Source organism: Bos javanicus, chromosome 10 (genome assembly GCF_032452875.1).
Source record: "Bos javanicus breed banteng chromosome 10, ARS-OSU_banteng_1.0, whole genome shotgun sequence".
Lineage (NCBI taxonomy): Eukaryota > Metazoa > Chordata > Mammalia > Artiodactyla > Bovidae > Bos > Bos javanicus.
In genome coordinates, this window is record NC_083877.1 from 79060900 (window position 1) to 79070938 (window position 10039).

Below are 10039 nucleotides of genomic sequence, written 5' to 3' on the forward strand. Positions count from 1 at the left end.
CTGTCTTGTTGGCTCCTCAGAGAGGGCTGTTTAGTTCTTAAAGTGTTGGAATCAAGAGGGAGTCTTTGAGGTCTCAACTGCATAGTCTAGAGTACACACTTTGGGGCAGACAGCCTGAACTGGGATCCTGATTCTGACACCTGGAAACTGTGTGACCTTGGGGCCTTGCATCAGTTCCCTCACCTATAGAATGGCATACTATAGTTGCCTAATAGGATTGTAAGTCTTAAGAATTTCTGTTGAGCAGTTGCAACAGTGTTTGGGATCTTATAAGTAATAATTGTAAAAGCCTCCTAAACCTAAGAGATATTTAGGTACTCAGATTGGCCTTTATTTTTTAAAAAGTTGATATTATGAAAATTCCTGTATTTGTTTTTTTGTCCTAAATTAATGCTACTTGATTTTCTGTAAATCCTTTCAGTTCCTCTTGGTATTTTACTTTCACTCTGTAACTTGAGGCTATCTGAGCTCTAATTGAGACCAGTTTTGTAATGGGTAGGTTAAGTGAGTGAACATTTCTGGGTTTTACTTTCTAAAACTCAGCTTTATCTGCAAAATGATATTCCTAAAAGGATCTACCCCACAGGATTGCTGGGAGGATGGAGAGAACCCTGCCACTATCGTGTGAGGTTTTAGTTACCCAATGTGTACTCTATTAAAACTGTTATTTGTGGCCCCAGGCCAGTAAAAGGAGGAATAACATGATTACTCTTGTCATCTCTCATTCATTTCTAGGCTGCCACCTTAAAGACTTCGGAGATTTGAATTTTACTCCAGTTCCCAAAGATGATCTCTATAACAACTTGATAGTGAATCCTCGCTCAGTGGGCCTGGCCAACCAGGAACTAGCGGAGGTGGTTAGCCGAGCTGTGTCAGGTGGCTACAGCTGTGTCACGGTGGGAGGAGACCACAGGTAAGAGGGAGCCAGGGTGGTGGAGGGGCTGGACCGCATGGCTCATTTAGAGTAAAATACTCTAGAATTTCTAGGGCATCATGTACATAGCATTTTCATGTCTAAGATCAGGAACCACTCGAGGCACGTACAGTTTCCTTTGTAAGACGTGTCACATAGTATGAGGACAAGTTCAGAGTTAGACTAAGCAAAGTTTTTAGACGGTATGTTTCATGCTTGCTTCTTGGAAAACTTTCTTAAAACTTCTAATGACTTTTCATTTTGGTTATTTAGGAGAATTGGAGGGATTCATTGATAGGCTGAATTTATTTTAAGCATTTCTGCTAATAGGTTTTAGAAATGCCCCACTTAGCATGTGAATACTGTCTCTACCTCCACAGTATAGACCCTAGGTGGCTTACCCAGTTGATCCTTCCTCTCAGTGAATCAGCATGCACTTTACTGAGCACTGTTCTGATGAGTTGTCAAGCAGTGCCAAGGAGTATTGGAAGCTTGTGATCTATTAGAATTAAATGAAATAAATACACATGGAATGAGAAAAAAATACTGAATTCCACATCTCAGAAGGAAGAGATCAGTCTGGGCTGGACTAGTCAGATTTCACGGGGGAGTATTTGAGCTAAGTAATGAAGATTTTTTTTGTAGAAAGAAAAATAGCATTGAAGTACTAGGAATATCAAGCATTTAATACATAGTCTCAGTTAATCCTCAAAACCGTGCCATAAGGCAGATACTATTTTATCTAATTCACTGCTGGGGACAATGAGGGACAGAGGCTGAATAACATCTAGAACCAGGAAGTAGTAGAGCTTGGATTCAAGTCCATTGTGACCACTGTGGGCAATAATCTTTTGAGATCAAATCTAGCAATTTCCCTGAGTTACTCAGCTTTTCAGATCAATTAACAGAACTGGAAAGACAGGTAGATTCCTCATTAAGAATAAAATTTTAGGTAGAGTAAGGAAGTCCGTCCCACATTCTCTACTGAAATTGATTAAATAACTCAAGGGTGGGTCTCTTGCTCTGAGCTCAGGCATTTTTCAGTCACTAAGCTCCCTTTAACAGTGTAACATACACTACTGCTTTGATCATCAACCTGACTAACATTATTATCCTTATCTTATAGAAAGGGAAATAGCAGTCTAGAGAAGTTAGATGACTTGTCCTATTTCACACAGTTCTTCCTAGAAAGACCCCCAGTATTCTGAATTGATCCAGTGCTTTTAGCACCATACCATGCTCTTTCTTGAAAAGGTCCTACATGGAACACAGGGCTTAAAATGCTACCTCAGGGTATTCTGACCAAAAGGATGACTGGCTAGTTCCTAAGATGCTTAAGCTGCATTTCCCATGTCCTGAGGACAAGTTCTTTGGTTCCTGGGAAGCTTGAGCAGCTTTCCAAACACAATTTCATCAGCTGTACTCCTTCAGTTCAGACAGGATAGTTGGCTAATGTAAGCAGAGACCAAGGACAAGCAAAGCAACCATTAGGAACACCTAATGGTACTTGAATGTCATGCTAATGTATAGAACATGCAAATAAACTTCTGTTTTATTCAGTGATCTAATGAGGTCTTTAATTGGGTTGCCCTGTTAATGTCTTTAAAAACGTTGACTTATTGTTTTAGGAAGTATCACATAATCTTTCTAAAAAGCGGTAATACAAATTTTTATCCTTAAAAAGTTAACATAACTGATTCTCTAAAAGTAATTTTTCTTGGTCTCTCAAGAGATATTAAGTAGTACTAGTGAGTTGTTACATACTGATCACCTCTTTAACAGGATTTCATTTGTTGAACAAAAATTTTGGATCCTTTTCTGGGCCAAGACTAATGGATCCAATTAAAGGAATTTAGGGGCAGCAATGAACCTGGTACACCACAAGAATAACCAGTTGTCAGCTTTGAATCTTTAGAGCCTTCCATTTCTCCCTGTCTTTCATTCAGGATTTGTCTTTGGGAATGACAGTCCGAGGGACCCTGTTCTCATCCAAATCCAGACTCAATCTAGAGCCTGACTTCACCCTGAGGACAAAGTGTGAGCTGTGCTGGCTGAGGATATTTGTTATTATGATGTTTGCCAAGCAGGGGGCTTTTAAGATTATTTTATTTGTTCTTTGCAGCCTGGCAATCGGTACCATCAGTGGCCACGCCCGACACTGCCCAGACCTTGGTGTGATCTGGGTTGATGCCCATGCTGACATCAATACACCCCTTACCACTTCATCTGGAAATCTACATGGACAGCCAGTTTCGTTTCTCCTCAGAGAACTACAGGACAAGGTCTGTGGGCTGAAATGAAGAGAATGTAGAGCAGGTTGCAAGGGTTATCCTGGGGCTCTGAGAATCTAGTTCAGTAAGATTTCTGTGAAGGATAGATTTATGGTGATGGTACTAATGTTCCCCACTTCTTCATTTGTTCACCAAACTTATTTCGGACCAGATAGTCCAGATGCTGGGGGCATAAGGAGGACTAGCACATGGGCCCTGCTTCTGGAGTGGCTCATAATCTCATAATCATAATCTCATCTCATAATAAAGGAATGTGGTAGTGGGCAGTGCCCTCTGGTGATATGGATATACCTACAGCCTGAAGAATTCTTGGTAAGAAGCTCCTGGGCCTCACTCTTGGACCCACCAGTCTAGAAGACAAATAAAACCATGATTACCTCAGTAATGTTTTCCCAGGCTCTTCAGAAGACTTGGGAGCTCATGCTAGGCATGGACTAGAATCTGTGTATCCCTCCCCTCAGTAAGGGACCAAGTTAAACCAGGACAGTAAAAAGGTTATTCACTAGGCAGAATTCACATTTTGACTCTTGGGGACTTGAAACATAACCTGGTTCCCATCTCAAGAACCAATCGGTAAACAATTCAATAGTATGCAAAGAGGTGGAACAGATCTAGTCAGCAGTATTCTTGCTATTTAGGTAAGTTAATGAGAAACCAAGGCCACCTTCAGTTCAGGTCAGTTGCTCAGCTGTGTCCAACTCTTTGCAACCTCATGGACTGCGGCATGCCAGGGTTCCCTGTCCATCACCATACTCCTGAAGCTTGCTCAAACTCATTTGCTCAAACTCATGTTCGTTGAGTCAGTGATGCCATCCAACCATCTCACCTGCTGTTGTCTCTTCTTCTGCCTTTAATCTCTCCCAGCATCAGGGTCTTTTCCAATGAGTCAGCTCTTCACATCAGGTGGCCAAAGTATTACAGCCTCAGCTTCAGCGTCAGTCCTTCCAATGAATATTTAGGACTGATTTCTTTTAGGATTGACAGGTTTGACCTCCTTGCAGTCCAAGGGACTCCTGAGAGTCTTCTCCAACACCACAGTTCAAAAGCATCAATTCTTCGGCACTCAGCATTCTTTGGCGCTTAGCTTTCTGTAGAGTCCAACTCTCACATCCATACATGACTACCGCAAGAACCATAGCTTTGACTAGACAGACCTTTGTTGGCAAAGTAATGTCTTTATTTTATAATATGCTGTCTAGGTTGGTCACAGCTTTTCTTCCAAGGAGCAAGCGTCTTTTAATTTCATGGCTGCAGTCAACCAGATGGCAGTGATTTTGGAGCCCAAGAAAAAGTCCGTCACTGTTTCCACTGTTTCCCCATCTATTTGCCATGAAGTGATGGGACTGGATGCCATGATCTGAGTTTTCTGAATGTTGAGTTTTAAGCCAGCTTTTTCACTCTCCTCTTTCACTTTCATCAAGAGGCTCTTTAGTTCCTCTTTGCTTTCTGCCATAAGGGTGGTATTATTTGCGTATCTGGGGTTATTGATATTTCTCTCAGCACTCTTGATTCCAGCTTGTGCTTCATCCAGACGGGCATGTTACATGATATACTCTGCATATAAGTTAAATAAGGAGGGGGACAACATACAACCTTGACGTATTCCTCTCCTGATTTGGAACCAGTCTGTTGTTCCATGTCCACTTCTAACTGTTTCTTCTTGACCTGCATAGAGATTTCTCAGGAGGCAGGTTAGGTCAAGGTGGTCTGGTATTCCCATCTCTGAGTTTCCCACAGTTTGTTGTGATCCACACAGCCAAAGGCTTTGGCATAGTCAATAAAGCAGAAGTAGATGTTTTTCTGGAAGGCAATTTGATCTCTGGTTCCTTTGTCTTTTCTAAATACAGCTTGAACATCTGGACTGTTGAAGCCTGGCTTGGAGAATTTTGCTACTTTGCTAGCCTGTGAGATGAGTGCAATTGTGCAGTAGTTTGAGCATTCTTTGGCATTGCCTTTCTTTGGGATTGGAATGAGAACTGACCTTTTCCAGTCCTGTGGCCACTGCTGAGGTTTCCAAATTTTCTGGCATATTGAGTGCAGCACTTTAACAGATCATCTTTTAGGATTTGAAATAGCTCAACTGGAATTCCATCACCTCCACTAGCTTTGTTTGTAGTGATGCTTCCTAAGGCCCACTTGACTTTGCATTCCTGGATGTCTGGCTCTAGGTGAGTGATAACACCATCGTGGTTATCTGGGTCATTAAGATCTTTTTTGTATAGTTCTTCTGTGTATTCTTGTCACCTCTTAGTATCTTCTGCTTCTGTTAGGTCCATACCATTTCTGTCCTTTATTGAGCCCATCTTTGCATGAAATGTTCCCTTGGTATCAGTAATTTTCTTAAAGAGATCTCTAGTCTTTCCCATTCTGTTGTTTTCCTCTATTTCTTTGCACTGATCACTGAGGCTTTCTAATCTCTCCTTGCTATTTGGAACTCTGCATTCAAATGGGTATATCTTTCCTTTTCTCTTTTGCCTTGAGCTTCTCTTCTTTTCTCAGCTATTTAGAAGGCCTCAGACAACCATTTTGCCTTTTTTTTTTTCTTGAGGATGCTCTTGATTACTGCCTCCTGTACAATGTCACGAACCTCCTCCATAGTTCTTCAGGCACTCTGTCTATCAGATCTAATCCCTTGAATCTATTTGTCACTTCTGTATAAACAAGAGATTTGACTTAGGTCATACCTGAATGGTCTAGTGATTTTCCTTACTTTCTTCAAGTGTGAATTTGGCAATAAGATTGAGTTGATGTTCTGAGGCACAATCAGCTCCTGGTCTTGTTTTTGCTGACTGTATAGAGCTTCTCCATTAGACTGCAAAGAATATAATCAATCTGATTTTGGTATTGACCATTTGGTGCTGTCCATGTGTAGTCTTTTCTTGTGTTGTTGAAAGAGGGTGTTTGCTATGACAAGTGCATTCTCTTGGCAAAACTGTTAGCCTTTGCCCTGCTTCATTTTGTACTCCCAGGCCAAATTTGTGTTACTCGTTCTCTCTCTTGACTTCCTACTTTTGGATTCCAGTCCCCTATAATGAAAAGGACATCTTTTTTGGGTGCTAGTTCTGGAAGGTCTTGTAGGTCTTCGTAGAACTGTTCAACTTCAGCTTCTTCAGTGTTACTGGTTGGGGTACAGACTTGGATTAGTATATTGAATGGTTTACCTTGGAAGTGAACAGAGATCATTCTGTCATTCTAGATTGCACCCAAGCACTGCATTTTGGACTTTTGTTGACTATCATGGCTACTCCATTTCTTCTAAGGGATTTTTGCCTGCAGTAGTAGATATAATGGTCATGTGAGTTAAATTCACCAACTCTAGTCCATTTTATTTCATTGATTCCTAAAATGTTGATGTTCACTTTTCCCATCTCCTATTTGACCACTTCCAATTTACCTTGATTTATGGACCTAATGTTCCAGGTTCCTGTGCAATATTGTTCTTTACAGCATCAAACTTTTTTCTATCACCAGTCACATCCACAGCTGGGCATTGTTTTGCTTTGGCTCCGTCTCTTCATTCTTTCTGGTGTTATTTTCGCCAGTAGCATATTAGGCACTTACTGACCTGGGAAGTTCATCTTTCAGTGTCCTATCTTTTTGCCTTTTCATACTGTTCATGGGGTTCTCAAGGCAAGAATACTTAAGTGGTTTGCAGTTGCCTTCTCCAGTGGACCATGTTTTGTCAGAACTCTCCACCATGACCCGTCCATCTTGGGTGGCCCTACAGGGCATGGCTCATAGTTTCACTGAGTTAGAGGAGGCTGTAGTACATGTGATCAGTTTGGTTAGTTTTCTGTGATTGTGTTAAGAGAAGGTATTTTATCCTTCATAAGACTATACTGTTCTGCAGCTGCCCTTCTGAATCATTTCCACTTCTATCAGTTCTTTCCCAGATTGTGTGTTTGCTGGTTTACACATACACTGAGAGTAAGAAGAGAAGTCACACCACACACAGCGATTATCATGGGGAGACTGAGAATCCCTGATGAGTTCTTCTCTTCACAGGTACCACGGCTCCCAGGATTTTCCTGGATCAAACCTTGTATCTCTTCTCCAAGTATTGTATATATTGGACTAAGAGACGTGGACCCTCCTGAACAGTAAGTTGATATGTTAGGGCTGAGTTTTGGGCCTGTCCTGGCCACTAATGTTCCATTTGATAGATTATTTCTGGACTTACCGTGTTGTAGGTCACTATAAAGACAAGCCCCACTCCTACATCTGATTGAAAAACTGCTCTTTAGCTAAGGCTTCTTTCCTTTATATCTCACCAGTTTTATTTTAAAGAATTATGATATCCAGTATTTTTCCATGAGAGACATAGATCGACTTGGTATCCAGAAGGTCATGGAACAGACATTCGATCTGCTGATTGGCAAGTAAGTAACTACAATGGATGTCTACTGCTAGGTCCCAAAGGGAACAGGGCAGACTCTCAGTGGGCAGTAAACTTTGGCCTGTCTTGTAAGATAATGACCTTATAAAAGCAAAACATACATATGAAAAAATTCAGATAATTCAGAAAGGGAGACTATGTAACTTCAGTCATGTTCTTCTGGGGCTGGGAGGGAAAACAGCTCTGGTGAATTTCTCTTTAGCTCCATTTTTAATGCTTATCTTTTGAAAGGAGAAGCATTCATTGTTCCAACTTTTCTCTTCTTCCCAGCCTCAACTATTGCATCATCTGAAAATTTTATATTAAGCAAATCTTGGTAGTATAGAAAGATGATGGGTGAATGCTAATCAAATGCTAGTTAAGAACATTTTCCCAGTGCTGAGTCTTCATTTCTGGGTGATTAATTGCCACCTTGGTAGTACTGTTTCTTAAAGTGTTAGGAAGTATAAATAATTTACTATATAGGTATTTACTGTATGTTACCTTCAACCATTGGATGCCTGGGCTAAACTCAAGTTGGAATTGGGAGATGGTAAGATCAAAGTCATTAAGTTCAGAGCTGCTGTTCTACTCTGAGAGAATAACTAACTGTAACCTAGACCCATCCAACTTCAACTAGAATTTGTCAGAACCCATGTCCTATGGAAGTGAAGAATTCTCTCTATTGATAGTTCTTAATGTAAGAGGCTCTAAAGTGAAAGTGAAGTCGCTCAGTCGTATCCGACTCTTTGCGACCCCATGGACTGTAGCCTACCAGGCTTCTCAGTCCATGGGGTTTTCCAGGCAAGAGTACTGGAGTGGGTTGTCACTGCCTTCTCCAGGGGATCTTCCTGACCCAGGGATCGAACCCGGGTCTCCCACATTGTAGCCAGACGCTTTACCCTCTGAGCCACCAGGGAAGCCCTAAAGCCCAGGGTAAATCAGAAATACAAACTGGAGTTAGTATGAGGCACACAGAACCGAGGGCAAGACTATGAAGTGGTGTGTAAGCACCTAACATAATAACTTTCAGAACAGGAAATCTGGAAATCTGGTGTATTAATAAAGTACTAGCATTAACAGCAACAAAACCAAGGAGTTGTAGCTGTAGGAAGGACGAACATCCAAGTACAGCCCAAATGACTTTCTCTTATTTTCCTCCTTTCAAGAAGACAAAGGCCAATCCATCTGAGTTTTGATATTGATGCATTTGACCCTACACTGGCTCCAGCCACAGGAACCCCTGTTGTAGGGGGACTGACCTATCGAGAAGGCATATATATTACTGAGGAAATACACAGTACAGGTAAGCAGTGATCAACCTGTTACTTACCTAAGTAGATCTGCTGAAGCCTCTTGCCTGCCAGGGGATCTTTTCTATTATTACATGTCACTGGAGACATTGTTTCTCTTTAAACTTCTATAGCTAAGAGCCATGTGGTCAGGCTAATAAGGAATCATTTAGAGGCATGTTTGGACCTGGCTGATAACAAAATACATTAGGGTAACACTGAGTAAAAAAAAAATACTGTCCACTTAAACACTTAATAAATACAAAAATAAACTGCCAAACTGATGTAGTTCTTTGCATCTGAATTGTATAAAGGCAGATGAAGACTAAAAGGCAAGGCCAAATAGTTCTAATTTTAACCCTGACACTATGAGACTGGTTCACTGGGAGTTGAAGCTTCCCTTGAAGATATTTCAAAGCTGGACACCACCTTGTGCCCTTTCATAGAAGTCTTACACTAGAGCTTGTTTGCTAGGACCTGTAACATGGGGATACTGGAAGATGAATGGCTGACAGGAAGATCAGTAAACTGAAAGCTAGGGGATCAAGAGTAGCTACAAGGGGGGAATTCCCTGGTGGTCCAATGGTTAGGACTTAACTTGGTGCTTTCACTACAGTGGCTGGGTTCGATCCCTGATTGGGGAACTAAGATCCCACAAGCTTCATGGCGCAAAAAATTAATAAAAAATTTTTAGAAAAGAGTAGCTACAAGAGGTTACTGTCCCCAAACTCATACTCATTTGCAAATACTTTCCATTTCTGTCAGAAAGCTCTTGGTTTTAAGGCTACTTTAAATGACCTCTCATTGTAAAATTTAAACAATTACTGCATGGTACTTCAATACCACCTCATGAAATTGGGGTTGAAATGGCATAGAGACCCCAGACTGAAAAGTCGAGGACTACAAGAAACCCTTGACTATCTGGGATGGGATATGGAAGTTGAGAAATGGTCTCCCTGGCTCTGGAGCCTACCAGAACCTTAGGCACTACATAAAGAAGAATGCTTGTCAATCAGATTTGATGGGACCAGAAAATCTTATTCTCAGACCTACAACTGAGACACTGTCAGCTGTCCTTGGCCAGTGAACCTGGAAATTCAGTTCTCCATTCAGGTTCCCACTGACACCACTTAGAGCAGAGATTAGTAACCTCTAGCTCTTAGATGGG

At 41.3% G+C, this 10039-nt stretch overlaps 1 protein-coding gene across 1 annotated transcript in view; it reads left to right on the forward strand.

Annotated features, from left to right (window-relative positions):
• ARG2 (arginase 2) overlaps positions 1 to 10039 on the forward strand; it is a 35274-nt gene that overhangs the window by 23497 nt on the left and 1738 nt on the right. Inside the window, exons 4-8 of the mRNA XM_061429208.1 lie at positions 736 to 913; positions 3036 to 3195; positions 7210 to 7304; positions 7479 to 7583; positions 8749 to 8885. Of these exons, the coding sequence (XP_061285192.1) occupies positions 736 to 913; positions 3036 to 3195; positions 7210 to 7304; positions 7479 to 7583; positions 8749 to 8885 (675 nt within the window). The remainder of the gene's footprint in view (positions 1 to 735; positions 914 to 3035; positions 3196 to 7209; positions 7305 to 7478; positions 7584 to 8748; positions 8886 to 10039) is intronic.